Source organism: Hypanus sabinus, chromosome 7 (assembly GCF_030144855.1).
Source record: "Hypanus sabinus isolate sHypSab1 chromosome 7, sHypSab1.hap1, whole genome shotgun sequence".
Taxonomy (NCBI): Eukaryota; Metazoa; Chordata; class Chondrichthyes; order Myliobatiformes; family Dasyatidae; genus Hypanus; species Hypanus sabinus.
In genome coordinates this window covers 112,791,360-112,814,341 of record NC_082712.1, presented here as the reverse complement: position 1 = coordinate 112,814,341, position 22,982 = coordinate 112,791,360, and the positions used below count along the sequence as shown (strand labels likewise).

The window sequence follows — 22,982 nt, the reverse complement described above, 5'->3', positions numbered from 1 at the left end:
AAGCAGAGGACATACTGTAGTGCAAAAGCAGTGAGTAATGTTTTCAGTTGGTAAGGATCAGAGTAAGTGTTTTCCATACCTGAGTGTTGATGTATTTGCTTTCACCAGCGATGCAGTGAACTACATTGAGTATTTCCTCATTCTGTGCGGACTTGTTCCTTTTGCAACAAGCCTCTGGCACATCGTAGGTAGGGTTGAATAGAATGAAATTTATCGCATTAAGGAAATCATTTGGCCCACTCACTCCACAGCATTTAAACTAAAATAAAACAAACATGAGAATTGGTTTCACAGAACAAATAGCAGGGCATTCATTGAAGGTGTTTGGGCATCTGCAGATGATGCTGCTACAGAGGAGCTTGGCCATGAAGGCAGAATTTACAGAAGTCTGAGAATGCAAACCAGCAAGACTCAAGGACAGGTTTATCCTCTTGAATGGATCTTTCCTTATCAAAACAATGCAGTCTTCGCTCTTGATCTCTCAGTTATCTCACTGTGGCCCTTGCACCTATTTTGTCTACCTGAACTGCACGTTATTGAGATGAAGTGTGGCGTTAGCACTTCCATCCCTTCACGGCGTGTCGCTCAGCTATCCCCCACTTTAACTCCAGCCTAATCATGGGACAATTTACAACGACCAATTAGCCTCCCAAATGTCTTTGGACTGTGGGAGGAAACCGGAGCATCCAGAGGAAACACGCGGTCACAGGGAGAACGTACAAAGTCCTAATGGGAAGCACCAGGAATTCAACTGTGAAGCATTGTTTTAACCTCTATGCTACTGTGCCAGCCATCTCTGTAACACTACACTGGTTCATTATCTTCGCAGGTACTGAGGCACAATATACTGAGGGAATGGAATAAACAGAAACCAATGCTACAGTTGCAGGGAAACTGCACTGCCAGTGGACAGTAAGGTGCAAGTGCCATGTCAAAATAGACTGACAGATCATCTTTATTGTACAAGTGGTCTCTCAGGAACCTTATAGCAGTGGGATAGAAGCTGTCCTTGTGCCTAGTGGTGCTTGTTTTCAAGTTGTTCTATCTTCTGACTGAGAGAGGGAGAAGAGAGAGTGACCAAGGGGAGAGGAGCCTTTGATTACTTTGACTGCTTTACCAAGCCAGTGAGCACAGAATCCATGGGAGGGAGACTGGTTTCCATGAGAAACTGGGCTGTGTTCACAACTCTCTGCAATTTCTTGCCATCTCAAGTAAAACTGTTGCCGTATCAAGTTGTGATATATTTGGTTAGAACGCTGACAGTGGTGCTTCTGTGAAAATAGTGAGAGTTCTCAGACACATGATCAATTTCCCAAGTTTTCTGATGTGCCTTCTTGGCCATAACATCTATGTGACTGGATCAGGACAAATTATTGGTGATATTTACACTCCAGAACGAAGTTCTCAACTATCTTCACCTCTGCACCATTGATATGTACAGGAGAGTGTATTCTGCCCTCTTATAAGGGTTAAGGACCAACTATGTTGTTTCCCTGATATTGAGGGAAAGATTGTGATCCAGACACCATACTATTAGGCTCTGTATCTCTTTTCTGTGCTCCACCACATTGTTATGTAAGATCCAGCCTCTACGGTAGTGTCTTCTGCAAACCTGTAGGTGGGGTGAGAGCAGAACCTGGCCACACAGTCATGAATGTGTGGGGAACAATGGAGGGGTTGAGGACACAGCACCATGTGTGGCACACTATTCTGCCTTTCTTTTTACTAACTCAAAACACTTATGTATGAGTGATCTGTCCGGATGGCACAAAAAAAACAAAAGCTTTTCACTGTATCTTGGTACACATGACAATATTAAAATACAGCATCTCACAGCTTGGACTGCCATACCCGTACCTTGGAGCTTAGCACTCCAGTCTAAAGGTTGAGTGAGCTATGGCTTCCTCCTTACAGTGAAGGAGGAAGACAGGTTACTTGGTAGAGGTGTACAAGGTTATAAGAGGATAGCCAAAACAACAAAACATCAAAACAGATGACACCCTTTTAAGGAGAGTGAAAAAAATTTGGTGGAGGTAGGTTTTTTTGACAGAGAGTGGTGGGTGCGTGAAACATGCTGCTGGGGTGGAGGGAGAGGCCAATACATTAGTGGCTCTTAAGAGACTTTTAGGCGGGAGTGTAGATTAAAGAAAAATCTAAGGTTATTGGGCAGTGTAAAAGAGATGGAATAGGTTACAAGGACAGCACAACACTGTGGGCCGAAGGGCCTGTACAGTGCTGTACTATTCTAAGTCTATGTTTTGTCTATGTCTCTCTTGCCACTGCACACAATGCTGCAGGAAGGACAGTCCCACCATTAACTACCTACAGGCTCTATGCTGGTAAATTTCCTGTAGAGCCATGGAGTTGACAGCACAGAGACAAGCCCTACGGACATCAGTCCGTGCCAACCATCCCACATTAAATCCACTTCTGCTTTCTCCCCACGTTCTCCTCACCCACACATTAGAAGTGACTTTAAACTATGCACAATTCTGCAAGTGTGACCTCATCAATGCCTTATGCAACTGCCACACAGTCACAACTCTTATTCTCAGTAACACAAAACATTTCTCAGTTTCTGGAAATCCAGAGTGGCTCAAACAAAATGCTGAAGTTCCTCCTTCTCCGCAGCATCTGTGTTCAAGATGAGATACAGCATTCCAGGACATCTGGTGTATCCACCTTCAAAGAACGTGGTTTCCCTTCCTCCACCATTGATGCTGCCCTCATCGCCATCCGCTCCATTTCCCAGACATCTGCCCTCACCTCATCTTCCCACCACCCTAACAGGGGTAGAGTTCCCCTTGTCCTTATCTACAATGCCATAAGTCTCCACAGGACATCATTCATAACTTCTATAACTTCCATCATCTTCAACTAGATCTTACCATTAAACACATCTTCCGCTCCCTGCCCACTCTCTGCTTTCTGTAGGGGTCACTATCTCTGTGACACCCTTGTCCCCCCAAAGTTTAAAAGCACAAAGTAAATTTATTATCAAAGTATGTGTATGTCACCATGTACAACTCTGAGATATATTTCTTTGCAGACATTCACAGTAGAGCAGAGAAATACAATAGAAACATTGAAAAACTACACACAAAGACTGACACATAACCAATGTGCAAAAGAAAATAACCGTGCAAATACAATAAATAAATAATATTGAGACCAAGAGTTCCAGACTGAGTCTGTAGGTTGTAATCAGTTCAGAGTTGAGGTGAGTGATGTTATCCACACTGGTTCAGGAGCCTGATCATTGAAGGGTAATAACTGTCCCTGAAGCTGATGGTGTGGGACTTCAGACTCCTGTACATTTTCCCCAGTGCCAGCAGTGAGAAAAGAGCATGGCTTGGATGGTAGATGCTGCTTTCTTGTGGTAGTGCTCCTTGTAGATGTGCTCTCCTTATAGAGAGCTTTTCTTGTGATGGTCTGGGCTGTAGCCACCACTTCGTCCAGGCTTCTGTGTTCTTGGGCACTGGTATTTCCATACCAGGTAATATGCAACCAATTGGTTGCACTGTGCATTTATAGAAGTTCCTCAGAGTTTTAGATGATAAGGAAGTGGAGATACTGCCATGCCTTCTTTGTAATGATATTTATGTGCTAGTCCCAGGACAAATCCTCTAAAATGATAATGCCAAGAAATTTCAAGTTACTGATCCGATCCCTTAATGAAGACTGGTTCATGGATCTTTGGTTTCCTGCTCCTGCAGTCAATAATCATGTATTTGGTGTGGCTGATGATGAGTAAGAGGTTGTTGCTGTGGCACCCTCCGACCAGATTTTCAATCTCCCTCCTACATGCCAAATTATCAGCATACAACACTGGTGACATCAGCAAATTTCATATGGCATTGGAGCTGTACATAGCCTCATTGGCATCAGTAGAAATCATCTCTCCCCCGATCTCCCTTTTGGCACATATTGCTGCAAGCTGGACAAGTGCTGCACCTCTGCCTTTACCTCCTCCATCACCATGATGTAGGGCCCTCAAACAGTCCTTCCAGGTGAGGCAACACTTCACCTGTGAGTCGGTTCTGGTCATCTACTTTATCTAGTGCTCCTATTGCGGCCTTCTCCACATTGAGACCCAATGTAGATTGGGGGCTACTTTGTCGAGCACCTTCACGCCATCTGCCTCAACAGGTAGGTTTCCCAGTGGCCATCCATTTTAATTACACCTCCCATTCCCATTCTGACATGCTGGTCCATTGCCACAATGAGGCCACTCTCAAGTTGGAGGAGCAACACCTCACACTCCATCTGGGTAGCCTCCAACCTGATGGCATGTACAGCAATTTATCTAGCTTTCTGTAATTACCCCCCCCCTTTTCCATTCCCCATTCTAGCCTTTTCCTTCCCTTTTTCTCTTACCTTTTCCCCTCACCTGCCTATCATCTCTCTCTGATGCTCATCCTCCTGCTTTTTCTCTCATGGTCCACTCCCCTTTCCCATCCAATTCATTCTCCTTCAACTCTTCACTCCCAGCTCCTCACTTCATCCCCTCCCCCACCTGACATCTCTTATCACCTGCCAGCTTGTACCTCTTCCCTTCCCCCATCTTCATCTAATGAAGGCTTCTTCCCCCTTCTTCTCCGGTCCTGATGAAGGGTCTTGGCCAGAAATGTCACCTTTTTATACTCCATAGATGCTGCATCACTTACTGATTCCTCCAGCATTTTGTGGCCTTATTCCTATTCTCAGTTTCCTGACTGATAAAGACTAGTGCACCAAAAGTTTTCTTCACCCCCCTGCCTACCTGTGTCACCACTGTTGTGTGCACTGCCAGGAGTTCACCTGTGGAATCTCAACGAATCCCTGCATTTATGAATGATCCAGAAAGTCACATTTTCAAGTTTGCTGATGCCACAGAATCCTGTGGCATTCGTAGCATTGTAGATGGAAGCATTAAATTCCATCAGGTTCATGATGGATGAAAAGGCCAAGTCAATGTGACCAATGGATAACAACACAAAGGCACCAGCATGACAGCTGGGCTTCAACAAAACTAAAATTGTGCAAATTTAGAAAATTAATTTAGTAAATTTCAAGACAGTAATGGGAATGTACAGAGTAAACAGAGAGAAGCTCATTCTGCAGTTGCTTGAGGAATCAACGATGAGGCAATAAACAAGTAGACAAGGTAATACACTAAGAGTGGTGGAAATTTTGGAAACTTCAGGAAATATTGCTGATGCTGGGAAAATACTTCATTTTAAACCCATTTGATTCAGTTTTATTAAGGAGATATGCGGAAAGGATATTCAAAGGCTTTTCCCCAGGGCTGAAATGGCTAGCACGAGAGGGCATAGTTTTAATGTGCTTGGAAGTAGGTACAGAGGAGATGTCAGGGGTAAGTTTTTTACGCAGGGAGTGGTGAGTGCATGGAATGGGCTGCCGGCGACTGTGGTGGAGGCATATTCGATAGGGACTTTTAGGTGACCCCTGGACAGGTACACAGAGCTTAGAAAAATAGAGGGCTATGGGCAAGCCTAGGTATTTCTAAGATAAGGACATGTTCAGCACAGCTTTGTGGGCTGAAGGGACTGTATTGTGTTGTAGGTTTTCTATGTTTCTAAAAGGCAGGACATTGGTTTAGACCACAGATCAGCCTTGATACTACAAGTTCAAGGGGTTAAGTAGTCTTCCCCATTCCAATAACTATATTCAAAAAGAAATATTACATTTTCTCTTCTGACCCCCATGTAGAGGATACATAAATTGGATTGCACCCACTTTTGAACCTGTGTTGGGTTAAGTCCAAAGAGCCAATTAGTAGAAAATGGTGAACTGACCCAATAAATTGTTAAAAGCTGCAACAAAATGATTTGCACAGGAAGAGATGTGGTTCCCATTTAGAAATACATGAACAACTCCCACTGACGTGCCCTTCTTACACTGATAACCAGGAAGTGCTTCAGACCTGAAAAGTACTCTCTTTGTATTATTGTGACCTTTTCACAAAGGTCAAAGTTTGCATCTAAAATTTCCAGTTTCTGCTGCGAGCAAGGGAAGTAGGTGATGTGTTTTCCCGCTGGTCGTAGGACTGATGCTGGGCTAATTCTGCCACGTTAGCATCCAGACTAATTTCCCAATGTATACAATCCCACCCAGAAATGCTTGTGAACATGATCTAAACTGGAAAATTTGTTTATTATTGTCACGTTAACCAAGGTACAGAGAAAAACTTTGTTTCTGCATGCCATCCATACAGATAATTTCAAAACTTAACTCATTTGAGGTAGTACAAGGGGAAAGCTCTAACACAATGTAGAATAAAGTGTTACGGTTACAGTGCAAGTACAGGGCAGGGAGTTAACAAGGTGCAAGAGTAATGACAAGGCACATTGGCAGGTCAAGCATTCATCTTTGATCATCTGTCACATGCTTTTGGAATTATAATTAAATTTCCTGTCCTGTAACTACAACTGCCTGCACATCTCACTAGTTGTATATAGTCTTAAATCTGAAAAGTTTTTTAGAGAAGAGTCCCTGTCCCAACACATGGAAGTAGCAACACACGCTGACCAATTCAAAATTCAAAAGAGATGAGCAGGAGTTGCACTATTGATTACGGAGAACGTGACTGTACTTAGAAAGAGTACCCTAGAGGGGTCACCCATTGAAGCCAGATGGGTTGAAAGAAATGAGATCACTTTGTTGAGGTTATACCACAGACCTCTAAGAATTGTCAGCAAGAATTAGAGGATATGTAGAAAATTAGAGATATGTAAAAAGTCACAGAAAAGTGTAAGAGCAGTGGAGGATTTTAACTTTCCTGATGCCTACTGGGATTGCCAAATTGCAAAGGGCTTAAATGGGTGGAACTTGTGAAGTGTATCTAAGGACATTTTCTATGACAGCATGTGGATAGTTCTACCTTGAGATGGGACAATAGTCAAACTGATCTTGGGAAACAAAACTAGGCAGGGTGATTACCTTGGATAGATTCACCATAATTATGTAAGTTCAAAGGTAGTTAAGGAAAGTGATAAGGTTAGCCCTCCTTTTAAGCTCTTGAATTGGGGGTGGGGTGTTTTTAATAATGCAAGAGAGGGCCTGGGAGCAGATGTTTATGGGGAAAATGATAGCTGACACGTGTTAGTAAAAGATTGCTATTTAGGAAAAGAGAATTAGTAAAAGTTCATGACTAACATAATCTGATAAGGGTGAAAAGCAAGATAGCAAGATCAGAGAACCTTGGATAACATGTGATACTGACGGTTTGATCAGAAATAAAATGATGCATACTGCCGGGTTTAGGAACTCAGATCAAAGCAGTCTCTTAAAGAAGATGGTGTGTGTAAGAGTGAACTTAACAAACAAGTTAGGAGGGCAAAAAGGAGCTATGAACTAACCTTGGCAAGTCCAATTGAGGAGAATCCCAGTCATTCTGTAAGTGTATGAGGTGCAAGAGTGTAGCCAGGTAAAGAGTGGGCCCCCTTAAAGACTAAGGCAGTAATCCATGTGTGGATCCAGGGTCCTAAATAAATATTTCCCATCTGTATTCATCAAGGAGGACATGAAGGAAAGCGATTTCAGGGATGGAATTGGATCATTTGGAGCAGGTCAGTAATAAAGAAGTGGAGGCGGCAGAAATCACAGGATGCATCCAGAGCTAGAGGAGGTCTATGCCTGGGTTGCTTTTGAGATACGAGGTTGGAACAAGTGATGATACAACAGTGGTTCGCCTCGTCAGCATACAGGGAGGAGGTGGAGAGGTCTGTCTGATGGTGTGTGAACAATAACCTGCATGGACAAGCCAGAAGAGATAACTGTGAACTTCAGGAAGGCACGGGTCGACCACGCTCCATTGTATGTCTGCTGTGGGGGGAGTGAGCAGCACAAAAGCTTCTCTGTGTGCAAGAACGGACAATCAAACCTGGACCCACACACCCCCTCATTAATAAAGAAGGCACAGTAGCGTTTACACTTTGAGGAGATTGAGGCTCCCCACTCCCATTCTAACAACTTTCTACAGGAGCACCATCAAGAGTGTCCTGTCTGGCTGCATCATTGTGTGGTGTGAAAGCTGCATGGCATCAAATTGCAAGACAGTAGACACTCCTGCAGGAGACAGTAAAAACCACCGAGAGGATCATTGGGGCCTCCCTCTCCCAGATGTGCTGTCTACGAAGGGCCCAGAGCATTGTTGAAGATCCCGACCACCCACTTAATAATCCCTTTGAGCAACTAACAACAAGTAGTACTGTCAAACCAGGGAACAGTTTCTTCCCCCATGCTGCAGGCTACTGAACACCCTGCCACACCAAGGTCTCATCACTAGGACAGTGAGCTAGTCACTGTTTACCTGTGCTGCGCACTAAATGCATTTTGAATTATATTTTGTTCACTTATTTGTGGTAATATTTTGTTCTATGTACTGTGTGTGTGATATATGTTTTGTGGGGGCACCATGGTCTGGAAGAATGTTGTTTCATTTGGTTATATACATGTACAGTCAAATGACAATAAACTTGAACTTGGCTATGATGGATATTCATGCAGTTATGATTCAAGGATGTGGATCTGATTTTTTTTAATGGGTCAGTTTGTAGGCTATTTGTAGACAAATGTCAATTGTAGCATCGGGTTCTGGCCTCTGGAGCGAAGCTGAAGACCACTAGATGCTGGCCTCAGAAGACACAGTGGATCACGCACTAGAAAACATTTTCAGCCACATTCCGGATGCAACAGGTGCCAGAATATCAGATGTGCTAATTAATCTGTGTCAACCTCAGCATGGTCTTTTGTCACCCTGAACCTCTTTCAGCATTTCCCCAACGTTCAGCTGGGTTAGCTTTTGGCATTTAGTGAAGAGACTGATAACCAGCTTTCTCCTGTTGTTGGAGAAAACATGTGGAAAATCTTTTGGCAGATTTAGATTCATCTGTGTAAAGCAGAAAATAAGCTATTACCATCAGTCTAAAGCCTGAGTCACCGCCTACAGGAGATCAAATCGGCAGAGCTTCTGTTGTTTTACAAACCAAGCACCTTGTCTTGGCCATTCACACATTCCGACCTCTCCACTTCTACCTAATCATTTAAAATTTCCCCACAGAGATGTTGGGATTCAAACAATGGTCCAGACTCCAATTGGCCATCTAGTCACACAGCCAGTACATTATTGTCCAGAGCTCACTATTCACCCTTCAAATCATCAAAAGGGATTACCTGCCTGGATATTTCTGTGCAAGGTGAACTTACCCTGATCATGATGGAATTGCTGCTTTTGGTGTAAGCATTTGTCCCATTGTCTCCTGTGTAGTAAGTCCCCAGATCATCCTCAAAATACTTCTTTGTTAACTAGAAAGCAAAGCAGCATCAGGATGGAGATTCACATCAAATCAGAATTCATTTTTTTAAAAGATGCAAATACGCTAGGCAATAGCAAATAGTATTCTAATAAACCTTGAACCATAGAAATTGTTAGGATAGAGTCATAGTCATAGGAAGATACAGTGAAAACCAGGCCCTACGCTGGTCATCAGCCACCCACACAGACCCACTCAATGTCCTATTTAATTTTCTCCCTGTATTCTCATAATTCTCTCCCCCGATATTCTGCCACCCACCTCCTCACTAGTGCCACTTTACAGCAGCCAACTAACCTACGGACCTGCACGTCTTTGGAATGTGGGAAGAAATGGGAACACCCAGAGAAAACCCATGCAGTCACAGGGGAGCAGGCAACTCCACACAGAGAGTCGGCATTGAACCCAGGTCACTGGAGCCCCGGACCACTGTGCATCATTTGCCAAAACAAAATGCTGAGTGTGGTTCAGGAAGGAAGAGATCTTTTGCACACAACATACAGTGACAGAAAAAAGATACAGAATCTATGGCTAAGCCAACAAGGTAAGTGTAACATTAATAGACCCCTAAAGGAAGAATATTACATTGTATAATGGTCAGGCCATATCTGGTTGCCTGGGCCCAGATTAAGTCCCCCAAATGAGGCTCATTAATGCTCATCTAAATGGTCCAGCAAACAGTCATAAGAATGATTTGATATTGGTGCTAAGCCTATAAGGGACGGCTGACAACTTCACTATGCAAGGAACGACCATTACTAGGTAATTGTGAAAACCCTTGCCAATTGTCCATACACAGATCCAGAGCTACATCTGGTCACACAGAATAACTGCTAGAACAAAGGCTTTCGTGCTTGACGCCAAAGAAGCAGGCACCAGGTACAGAATATTGATGAAGGGTTTCAGTTGGTTATCCCCTCCATAGATGCTGCTTGACTTGCCGAGGTTCTGCAGCATTTTGTGTAATGCTCTCAGCATTTGCAGGATCTCTTGTGAACCAAATACACATCTGAAGCTTTGGCCCCTAAGCATAGCCATATATTGGAGGAAGAATGCCAACGCAATTAGTGGGGAGCCATGTAGACAAAGCCCAGGTTCAATTCTACCTCCGGTGAAGTTCATACAGTCTCCTTTTGACCACAATGGTTTCTCCCCCAGTGCTCTGATTCCCTCCCACATTCCAAAGTTGTCAGTGCTGTTGGGTTAATTCACAAGTGTAAATTCCCTAGTGTAGATGTCTCATGATAGGATCGGGGATGGTGGTGGGAATGAATGAGAGGACAGGTTTCAGGGAACATATTGGAGAAAGGGACTCATGGGGCTGCTCTGAGAGGCTGGCATAGACTCAATGGGTTGAATAATCCCATTCTATGTTGTAAGGTACCAGGAATTATATGGAATAGAAATTAAGTGAAAGAATGCTGAAGCAAATATCACGCAAACTTTGTGTTATATGTTATCAAAATATCAGGATGATTAAAGTTCAAAGTAACTTTATTATCAAAGTACACATATGTCACCATATACAACCACAAGGTACATTTTCTTGCAGGCATTCACAGTAAACACAGGAAACATAACAGAACTAATGAAAGGCCACACCCAACAGGACGGCCAAAAAAACTAACGTGCAAAGGACAACAAACTGTGCAAATATGAAGAGAAAACATAGAAATAATAAAAGTAGTAATAAATAAATAAGCAAACAATATTGAGACCAAGAGATGAAGTGTCCATGGAATTGAGTCCATTGGTTGTGGGAACATTTCAGTGGTGGGACGTGAAGTTGGGTACTGCCAGTTATTCCCAGCATTGCCTCATTGATAAGACATAGCAGCAGAATTAGGCTATTTGGCCCGTCGAGTCTGCTCTGCCATTCAATCATGACTAATCCTTATTTCTCCTCCTCATCCCCACTCCCCAGCCTTCTCCCTCTAACCTTTGATACCATGGCCAATCAAGAACCTATCCATCTCCACCTTAAGTATACCCAATGACCTGACCTCCACAGCTGCCAAATTCAATGCTAGTGGTTTAATCAATATTGTAGTCATGTAAGAAATAATGAAACTGTTTACAGTCACGAGACCAGTTGTTCATTAAACAATGGTACTGCAACTGTTGCTTAACATCTATGAAACAGAAAGCATCCTAATATTGTGGATGAATGAATCCTATTTCATATTGATAGACCCAAATGTGTTTGGAACAGAAAATTCAAAGTGCAGTCACAGGGATATTATGGAATCACAAATTCAAAGAGTTATGTAAGCACAGAAAGAGGCCCTCCAGCCAATGTTGTCCATGCTGATCAAAAATAGCCATAGAGAGATCCAGCACAGAGACAACCCCTTCAACCCACTGTCAATTCTGACCTTCAACCTCCCACTTACATTAATCCCAATTTTATTCTCTATGCACTCTGCTCAGTTCCAAGTTGGGATCCCAATGTCGGCTAGCTAATCTGAGGAGCACTTACGTGATTTCTGAATAGAAAGGCAGCTATTCCAGCAGTGAGCTCGAGCGCACACATCAGCAGAATCAGTAAGAAGCACTGAAACAGAAAAAGACACGGGCATGAGGCACCGCCAACAAGGCAATAACAAAAACAAAAAACTCTAAATAAAGATATTCATACTAATGCCTTCATCATCTCTTCCCTTATAGAAATGATGTTGATCCACAGACTCAGCATGGTAACTTTCTCTTTGTCCGCACATTTATCATTGTTGCATTTTCCCTGATAATTACACAACGTTCAAATGCAGACTCAGCTTCTCAGTGAATGAAACAGCATTAATTATACTCAGGCAATAGGTGCTCAGTAGCAAGTAACATTTATGCCACAACAGTTTTGGTCGATAACTTCTGCACGAGAGAGTCTATCTATCTATCCTTACCAACTGATAACATATCGTCACCAAGTTCTCACCATCAATATAGTTCAGCCTGACCTGCCACATAAGCAGCACCACCCCAGGAGCAGGACAGAGATTGGGAATCCTGAGGTGAGAGATTCATGGTTTGACACCTTACAGAGCTAAGGTAAGGTATATGATGGATATTTGCCATAGCACATCAAAACATTTCATACCAATGAGTACAAAACAATCTAATTATTTGGGACCCGACAGCCATGTTAAACAATCATTCTTTCCAATGCTGCCACTCTGTGTCAGAATTGTGTACCACTTACATAATGTTTTGCAGCGGCTTTCTCAGTCTGACAGCTCCTCCCAAAACCCTGACCTTGACCACCAAGAAATTGGTGCCCATGGGAACATCACCACCAATAGGTTCTTGTCTGAGCTCTGGGTCTGAATCCTGGAACAACCTCCCCAGCATCACCATATGAGCACCTTACCATAAGGACTGCGGTGGCAGAAAACAGCAGTTACCCCCCTCTTTCTCAAAGAAATTCGGGATGGGTAGTAGGTTCTGGTCTTGCCAGTGATGCTCAGAGCCAGGACAAGAATAAATAAAAGTCGGAGAGAAACTTACTCAATAAAAATCTTTATTATAAAGAGGAGACTGGGAATTCAGTGGTTGAACGACGGCACTGTTGGTGAGGGGTTTGTTCAACAGCCATATTCAGTATGTTAAAAAGAAGCCACAGCCTCCCTCATTTCAACCTCCTGGATGAGCTATAAGAATATTAGAGATACAGTAGTGTTGCAGCCAAATTACTGGACTAACAACTGAGTTCTGGATCACTGATCTGGAGACATTGGCAACCAGGTATTAAATCCAAGGTATTAAATCTCAAAATTAGAAAAACAAAGCTAGACCCAGTGATAATAACAAGGAAACCAACAACATTGTAAAATCTGTCTTAGAGTGAAATCAGCCATCTTCACCCAGCCTGACCTATGTATGACTACAGACCAATCAAAGTAGTATGATCACTCAAGTTGAGTATGAGGTTCTAAGCAGTTGTCCATTGTCAGCTGTAGACATTGATCCTGGATCCACAGATTCTGGTGCAGTGTGGGCAAGAGTAAGTGGTGGTTGTGGTTACTGGTTGGGTCTTTTTGGTGTTCAGTCTGTACTTTCACAACTGCCACTTGTTCTCTGTGGCACAGCAGAGATGGCTTTCATGTAGCACAGCTCCCTCTTGAACAGATTTTCTCCAGATGTATCTATTGAGTGCAATGGTTTCCTAGCTTGTAGATGTAATATCAAATTTTTTCAGGATACTTTGGATGTTATATTTTAAGTGTTTACTTTGCCCACCAGGGGCCCATTGACCTTCCTTCAACTGGGACTGAGAAGCTGTCTGGGGAAATGTGAATGCTTTATTTTGGGGATTTTGGCCTCTGCTGACGTTTGTGTGTCTGTCCTTCCAGTTGATCCTCAAAATCTTTTCTAAGAATCTTTGGTGATATTATTCCAGAGCTTGAACTGAAATTGTTTGTGCAATGAACTGGAATTGATTAGAGAGTTTAAGGTAAAAGAACCTTAAAGGGAAAGTGATCATAATAGAATCAAATTCACCCTTCAATTTGAGAAGGAAAAGCTGAAGTCAGATGTAGCAGTATTATAGTTGAGTAAAAGGAGTTACGGAGTCATGAGAGAGGAGCTGGCCAGAATTGAATGGAAAAGAACACTGGCAGGGATGATGGCAGAGCAGCAGTGACTGGAATTTCCAGAAGCAATTTGGAAGGCACAGGATAAATACATTCCAAAGATGAATAAGTATTCAAAAGGAAAGATGACACAGCAGTGGATAACAAGAGAAGTCAAAGCCAAAGAGAGGGCATATAATAGAGCAAAAATTAGTGAGAAGGGAGAGGATTGGGAAGCTTTAAAAGACTAACAGAAGGCAACAAAAAAAGTAATTAAGAAGGTAAAGATGGGATATGAAAGTAAGCTAGCCAATAATATTAAAGATGATACCAAAAGTTTCTTCAGATACAAAAAGCATAAAAGAGAGGCGAGAGTGGATATCAAACCGCTGGAAAACAATGCTGGAGAGGTAGTAATGGGGGACAAGGAAATGGTGGATGAACTGAATAAGTATTTTGCATCAGTTTTCACTGTGGCAGACACTAGCAGTATGGTCGAAGTTCCAGGTGTCAGAGGTCATGAAGTGTGTGGTTGCCATAACTAGGGAGAAGGTTCTAGGAAAATTAAAAGGTTTAAAGATAGAAAAATCAACTGGACCAGATGGTGTACAGCCTAGGGTTCTAAAAGAGATGGCTGAAGAGATTGTGGAGGCATTAGTAATGATCTTTCAAGAATCACTAGATTCTGGAATGGTTCTGGAAGACAGGAAAATTGCAAACGTCACTCTACTCTTCAAGAAGGAAGAGAGGCAGAAGAAATGAAACAATAGGCCGGTTATTCTGAACTCAGTGGTTGGGAAAATGTTGGAGTTTATTATTAAGGAACAGGTCTCAGAATACCTGGAAGCACATGATAAAATAAGTTGCAGTCAGCATGGTTTCCTCAAGGGAAAATCTTGCCTGACAACTCTGTTGGAATTCTTTGAAGAAATGGCAAGCAGGATGGGCAAAGGAGAATCGGTTGCTGTTCTGATTTTCAGAAGGTCTTTGACATGGTGCCACACACCATGTTAACAAACTACAAGGCCATGGTTTTACAGGAAAGATTCTAGCATGGATAAAGCAGTGGCTGATTAGCAGGAGGCAAAGAGTGGGAATAAAGGGAGCCTTTTCTGGTTGGCTGCCGGTGACTAGTGCTGTTCCACAGGGGGCTGTGTTGGGTCTGATTCTTTTTATATGTCAATAATTTGGATGATGGAATTAATGCCTTTGTTGCAAAGTTTGCAGACAATATGAAGATAGGTGGAGGGACTAGTAGTTAAGAAGAAGCAGAGAGGCTACAAACAACTTAGACAGATTAGGAGAATGGGCAAAGAAATGGCAGATGGAATATAGTGTGGAGAAGTGTATGGTCATGCACTTTGGTAGAAGAAATGAAAGGGTTGTCTATTTTATAAATGGAGAGAAAATTTTAAAAACCGAGGCACAAAGAGACTTGGGAGTCCTTGTGTAGGATTCCCTAAAAGTTAATTTGCAGGTTGAGTCTGTGGTGAAGAAGGTAAATTTGATGTTAGCATTCATTTCAAGAGGACTAGAATATAAAAGCAAGGATGTAATGTTGAGACTTTATAAAGCACTGGTGAGGCCTCACTTGGAGTATTGTGAGCAGTTCTGGACCCCTTATCTTAGAAAATATGTGCTGAAACTGGAGAGGGTTCAAAGGAGGTTTACAAAAATGATTCCAGGATTGAATGGTTTGTCATATGAAGAGTGTTTGATGGCTCTGGGCCTGTATTCACTGGAATTCAGCAGAATGAGGGATGACCTCATTGAAACCTATTAAATGGTGAAAGGCCTTGATAGAGTGGATGTGGAGAGGATGCTTCCTATGGTGGGAGAGTCTAAGACCGGAGAGCACAGCTTTAGAACAGAGTGGTGTCCTTTTAGAATGGAGATGAGGAGGAATTTCTTTAACCAGAGAGTGGTGAACCTGTGGAATTCATTGCCACAGGTAGTTGTGGAGGCCAAATCTTTATGTATATTTAAGGCAGAGTTTGATAGATTCTTGGTTGGTCATGAAGAGATGCAGGGAGAAGGCAGGATATTGGGGCTGAGAGGAAAATTGGATCAGCTATGATGAAATGACAGAGCAGACTCAATGGGCCAAATGGCCTTATTGTGCTCCTATATCTTGTGATCTTATGGTCTTCTGGCTTTCAGATGCCTACTGTAGGTAATCAATGCTTCAGTTCCATACAGTAATGTAGGACAGATTACTGCTTTATAAACCAAAAGTTTTGTTTGGACCTTTAAGTCACAGTCTTCAAAAACTCTTTTCCTTAATCTTGCGTAGGGTCCTCTGGCACAGCTCAGGCAGTGATTGATTTCTGAGTTGATGTCCGCTTTTGAAAGTGCATTTTCAAGGGCAATATCATCAACTGGATAAATGGCTAGCTGGCCTTTGGTGATAAATACCTATGACTTTTTTTATACTCAAAACAAGATTCAGGGCATTTGCAAAAGTGTTCAGATACGTTGGAGGTCTCCTTCAGAATGTGCTCCATATCAATGGACTCTATATAAGTTGGCTCTACATCTGCTGTTCACAGGTAACTTGGGATGGATAATAGATCTGGCATTCCAGTAAGGTCCTTATCTACTTAATTTCCAGCCTTTTCCTTGGTTGCCACAGAATGCACAGGCATCTGCTCCATTCTACTGGCCAAGTGCATCACAGTGCTGCACAGCTTCGTCCCAGTTTTACACGTACCACCCCTTCTATCAGCAGGACACCCGGATGCTCCCATTCCCCATTTGGCTCATGGAGAAGCCAAGTCTGAGATTGATACTCAACGGCACCTGTAGGCAGGGAGCCTGCGGTGGGCTGAGTTTCACTAAGCCTTGAAAGCATCAGATGTATAAACTGGAACAGAATGGAAAAGGTGCACTTACAACCATGAGGAGGCACCTGCTCTCCCGGAATGCAGCAATGCTCCCGAGTATTCCAAGAATAAGCAGCACAGTAGACAGGCCTACGGCATAGAGGGTTCCAGTAAAGATCACTTTGCTGATTGACATAATGTCTTCAGGTCCTGCAGGGTAAAGCAATAACAAGCATGCTATTGCAAGCAGGGCGCATCCACTCAGCTGCAAGACAATAAAACAAGGAATATCAGTCTGACCCTGTAAAGCCAGCATCACACCCCCATTACACAACACCAGCACCACCCATGTTTTCCAGTTTCATCGGAAAATTGATCACTGGATGTAATAATTATGTATGAAATGGGTAGTTAAAAATGAGAGGGCAGGTGATAAGACAGAGAGGTTATTCATTGAAAATGTCCATCAAGCTATCTGGGCACAATTCACTCTTAATAAATCTACACTGGCTTTCTCAAACCACATTAGTTCAGAAGCCCCTGACTACTACCCCCTCCTCTTACGACTATTTCCCTGATCACTTATCTGTAGAACATTTATGATTTTCTTTTTACTTTACCTGTTAAACTTTTCCCAAACTCCACTTTAAAGGACTCCTAATGTCCAATTACAATTTTGCCTGTCATGTTTTGATTCCAGTTTTCCAGAATGAAATCTGTTCTTATCCCCTTGAAACTGGCCTGTCTCCAGATTACCATTTTGGCCTTGATCTTCTTCCGGAAAGATGGCAGCATGTATACGTGCGGTGGCTTCTCGGGGACCAACTGAATGTGCTTTTCCCTTGTTAAGTGTCTTTTTAAACATAGTAAGACTATTCTTTTCTCCAATAACTATGTACAACAGGTCCATTGCATCAGTGAGCTGCTCATTGTTTGGAGTAGCCATCCGGCAGTTCAGAGAAGGCAGCAAGTCGGCCCGTCAGGCCGAGGATGTCAAATTGGGCCATCGGGCTGGGGATGTTAAATTGGGCCATCGGGCTGGGGATGTCAAATTGCGCTGGGGAGTCAAATTGGGGTGTCAGCCTGGGGATATTGAATTGGACTGTCAGGCCGGTGATGTCGAATTGGGCCATCAGGCTGGAGAATTTGTGCTGGGCCATCAGGCTTGGGGATTTGAGCCGGGCTGGCAGGCCAGCTTCTAACCCTTTCTCCTCACATCATAATTGATAACTGGGTCATTACCATCAGTGGTACCAAGATGCTATGAAAAGCTTTTGCTTGTGTGCATCCAGACAGATTGTTCTAGACTGAAGTACATCAAGGTAGCACAAAGGTAAATGCAGAATAGTGTTACAGTTATAGAGAAAGCACAGTATAAGTAGACCAATGAGATGTGAGAGCAATGATGACTTAAAGTACAGGACTTCATCGTTAGCATTAGTTTAGCATTAACGTCTGCAGGAGCTCAGCCCTGTTTCAACCTGTGTCATTGATTCCAATATGAACCACAACCATTATTATTTATTCTTTTGATTATTTTACCTCAATTAATTGCACTAGGACCACAGCACGTAAGAAAAAGGGGTAGGCTATATGACTGCTCCCCCGTGCAATAAGATCATAGCAGACCTTTTACAATGGAACCACTTCCCTGCACTAATGCTACATGACCTGCATCCTTTAATATCCAAAAAGCCATTGATCCCCATATTGAATATTGTCTGCAGCTGAGCCTCTGAAGCCTTCTTGCGTAGATAATTCCACTGATTCACCACCCTCCGGGTGAAGAAATTTCTTCTCATCTCAGCCCTGCTTTCAAGTGAATTTATTAATTTTTAATTTTTCATGAATAATGCTTCAAATTTGGACTTTCATTCTGCTTCAAATTGATGTAGTTATCATTGATATTTAGAGACTTCAAGAAAAGGCTTTGACAGTTGGCCCCCACCACACAAGATGGGCACAGCAACAACCGTCCCCTGTGAGCCACATGTCTGTGTTTGCTTGTATGTGCCTGTCAGAATAAAAGGAAAGCACGTCAGGTTTAGGGATCATTAGTTTTCAAGAGATATTGATGCCCTAGTTAAGAAAAAAGGGTGTGTAGCAGGTAGAGCTAGATAGGAACAAATGAGTTAATTCAGGGACATAGGAAAGAAGTCAGGAGGGGTAAAAGAAGGCATGAGGTTGCCCAAGCAGACAAGGTGAAGGAGAATCCAAAGGGTTTCTACAGAAAAAGATGATCCTCTGGAAGATCAGAAAGGTGATCTAGCTGTGCAGCCAAAAGGGCTGAGGGAGATCTTAAATGGAGTTTCTGTATCTGTATTTGCTCAGAAGATGGACTGAGTCTATAGAAGTGAGGCAAAGCAACAGCGAGGTCATGGACCCAATCAGATTACAGAGGATGAGGTGTCTGCTGCCTTTTGACAAATCAGGGTGGACAGTTCCCCAGGGCCTAATAGAGTGTTCCCAATGACTGCATGGGAGGCAAGTGCAAAGATTGCCAGGACCCTAGTAGAGATATTTAAATCATCCTTTGTGACAGGAGAGGTACCAGAGGATTGGAGGATAGCCAATGTGGTTCAGCTGTTTAAGAAAAGGCTCTAACAGAAACAAGAAAATTATAGGCCAGTGAGTCTGACATCAGTAGTGGGAAAGTTATTGGAAGGTCTTCTAAGAGACCAGATGCATGAGTATTTGGATAGACAGAGATCGATTAGGGATAATCAGCATTGCTTTGTGTTTTGTAGGTCATGTCCAAGAGGATGTTACCAAGAAAGCTGATGAACGCAAGACTGTGGATGTTGTCTACATTGATTTCTGCAAGGCGTTTGACAAAGTCCCACATGGGAGGTTGGTCAAGGAGGTTCAGTCGCTCGGCATTCAGGATGATGTGGTAAATTGGATTGGACATTCCCATCGCGGGAGAAGCCAGAGAGTGGTAGTAGATGGTTGCTGCTCTGACTGGAGGCCTGGGACTAGTGGAGTGCAGCAGAGACTGGTGCTGGGTCTGTTGTTGCTTGTCACCTGTATCTGGATGATGGCATGGTTAACTGAATCAGCAGGTTTGCAGATGACATCAGAACCTGATGTTGCGCATGGTCTGGGGTGGAGATGAGTAGTCTGGGTGTACCACAATGAATTACATCACTCCCATTCTATAACACAATAGACAAACATTCTTTGTGCTTCATTGACTATGGCAATAAATAATCTCCAGCCTGATCTGTACTATAATAAGCAACCTCGGCTGCATCCTGTTTTGAAAAACATGGTTAGCAGAGTCACTGCCACACAGCTCCCGAGAGCCAGGATCAATCCTGACCTTGGGTGTGTTGCATTGGAGTCCAGATTGTTGTTTTCATTCTGCTTTCATTGTGGTTTTAGCTTTCTTCAGTCTCGAGTACGTTAGTGTAATACATTTGGTTTTAAACATCTGTAATTTCTTGTCTGGAAAGCTGAAGTGTGATTTGGTCAGTACCTGCTAAAGAGGTTTGTTATTAGAAACTGGTCCAGGACAATTTAGTGTTTAAGAGGAAACCATTGTTACTATTGCTGTCCTGTTACATTACTTCTCTCCCTTGCTCACTGGTACAGGCGGACCCTGTCTTACCCACGCCAGGGCGAGTATCTAATAAAACGGCTGTAACTATAAGATTTGTACTTCATTCTTGATCTCTGATGAGCCTTCTGGACAATGTCATTTCCAGATCTGACAGCTCTGTCCATCTGATGCACTTCACTCTATGGTTCGATGCTGCTGGTCCAGGGTGAGCTTCCTCTCGGGTGCTCTGGCAGCTGTAAACTGACCTTCGTGTGTGGGTGCGCAGTCCAGAGATACAGAACGGATCACTGGATGGGAATATTTTTATTTTTATTTGTTTTCTTGAGATACAGCGTGGAGTAGCCCCTTCAAGCCACGTCACCCAACAAACCCAACTTCATTGCAATGACCAACTGCTACATCTGGAACACCTGGAGGAAACCACACAGTCACGGGGAGAATGAACAAACTCCTTACAGAGAGCAGTGGGAATTGAACCTGGGTCGCCGGTACTGGAAGATGTCTGTTCACCATGCCACCCCGGTGTGGGGACTGCTTTAGTCTTCGATCCATTTCACTGTATGATTCAATGTTTTGATGTACATCCGACAAATAAAGCCATTTTTTTCTAGTTTAAAAAGGGATTAGAGTTGGACTGGCGTAAATAACACTCGATTGTCAGCCTGGAGTCATCTATGCTGTATCTCTCTATAACTTGACTATGGCAATAAATAATGTCCCCCATACCCTGTAAAACAATAAGTAATTTCACCCTCTTCCATAACCTCGACTACCCAGTGCACAGTAAATAACCTCAACTCTAATAAACCCCACATTCACCTTGCAATACAGTCAACATAAATTTAAGGAGTTCACAGCCAGAATAAAAAGCCGAACTTTAAATTAAGTATTTTTGAGATTATTTTCTGTGCCTTGTGCCAATCACTGTAGGAAAAAGAGAATAAGCGGCTTCATTCTTGAAGGAGAGTCGAATTGTTAGTACACTGGGACCAGCCCTTGGAAAGCTGGTAAGGCAGGATGGGTTACAGCCAGGCATGGCTGGAACCATGTCTTTAAAAGGGCTTGAATGCTGTTGCCGAGATAGATTTAAACTGGAGTGGGGAATGCTAAACCAAGCAGGGAGACTGAGGAAGAGGAAACAGGAATAGAAATGAAAGACAGGAAGTACAAGCTGAAGGTGTAGAGACTAAAAGGAAGAAATAAACAGGCCCAAACTGCAAACAATGGTATGGTGACTAAGAATATTCAAAAGATAAGCCTGAGGCGCAATGTCTCAATGCATGTTGCATTCAGAGTAAGACTGAGGAAATAACCGTGCAATCATTGTAAATGCAGACAATACTCTTTTGACTATGGAGAAGTGGCTGGAGGACAATCTAAAATGGGAACTGAACATCCAATAGGAAAGGTGATATGGGAAAGAACGTGATGTGGTATTGTTAGTAAGAGAGGAAATCAATACAGTAGTGAGGAAGGTCGGTTTGCACCGAGCATCTGTATGGGTGAAGATAAGAAAGAGGTAGAAGCATTGGAGAGGATGGTATATAGATCCCCAAACAGTGGTGATTATATTGAATACAGTAATTTACAGGATGTTATGCACACAGTAAGAGTACAACCATAATTAGTACAAGTTGATATGTAGATTTAGCAAACCATGATAATGCAGGAGAGGTACTCCTGAAGTACATTGAAGCAGAGTCATGAAGAGCCATCTGGAGAACAAGTTTTGAGCATCCTAGATAGCTATTGTGTAATGAGGATTGAAAAATAATCCTCAATCCAAATAATAGAAACTCGGAATGTGTGATACATCATGACTGGAAGAAGTTACTTAAGAGTCTGACAGTGGACAGAGAGTGGCGAGTAATTAAAGAGCTCATGGATGAATTACAACATTTGTGCTTCCTCAGAAATAAATCTGGAAAGATAACTCAACAAAGCATTGAGCCAGTTCAAGTGACAGATCTCTTGGTGGGTAAGCACTTTGGAGACAGTGACCCTGACCTTTACCACAGCCTTGGAGCAGACAATATGGAAAGGTTTTTAGTTATGAAAATATGAAGCTATTAAGCAGGAATTTGGCAGCATGCATAGGGAGTAGGTACACACAGTCAAATGCACAATGGAAATGTGCAGGTTGTTTGGGGAGCACTTGTGTAGGGTTCTGGACAGGTTTGTTCCATTGAGACAGGGAATGGATGGTAAGGTGAAATAATCATGGTTGACATGAGATACAGAACATCCAGTCAAGAGGAAGCAAAAGACATACTTATATTTAGGAACAAGAATCAGACAGGGTTCCAAAAAGTTACAAGATAGCTGGGAAGGAGCTTAAGAAGGGATTTAGGAGAGCTAGAAGGAAACATTAGAAGGCCATGGCAAGTAGAATTAAGGAAAATCCCAAGGTGTTCTACCTGTACATGAAGAGCAGGAGGACAAATACTGTGAAAATAGGACCAATCAGGTATAAAAGAGGAAACCAGGATGTAGGGGAGGACCTTAATGAATACTTTGCTTCAGTATTCACCAGTGAGAGCGACCTTGATAAATGTGAGGACAGTGTAGAATGGTCTAATGTGCCGAAACAATTTAACATTAAGAAAGAGGAAGTGTTGGAACTTTTGAAGAACATTAGAGTAGATAATTCCCCAAGCAGGGCTGGATTGGACATACCCCAGGTTACTACAGGAAATGAGGAAAGAGATTGTTGTGT

General features: G+C 42.8%; 1 protein-coding gene across 1 annotated transcript in view; it reads right to left on the bottom strand.

The window, feature by feature from the left end:
- LOC132396384 (tetraspanin-18-like) overlaps positions 1–22,982 on the bottom strand; it is a 397,159-nt gene that overhangs the window by 51,143 nt on the left and 323,034 nt on the right. Inside the window, exons 4-7 of the mRNA XM_059973909.1 lie at positions 16,775–16,969; positions 11,797–11,871; positions 9,211–9,309; positions 80–259 (exon numbers count right to left, since the gene is read on the bottom strand). Of these exons, the coding sequence (XP_059829892.1) occupies positions 80–259; positions 9,211–9,309; positions 11,797–11,871; positions 16,775–16,969 (549 nt within the window). The remainder of the gene's footprint in view (positions 1–79; positions 260–9,210; positions 9,310–11,796; positions 11,872–16,774; positions 16,970–22,982) is intronic.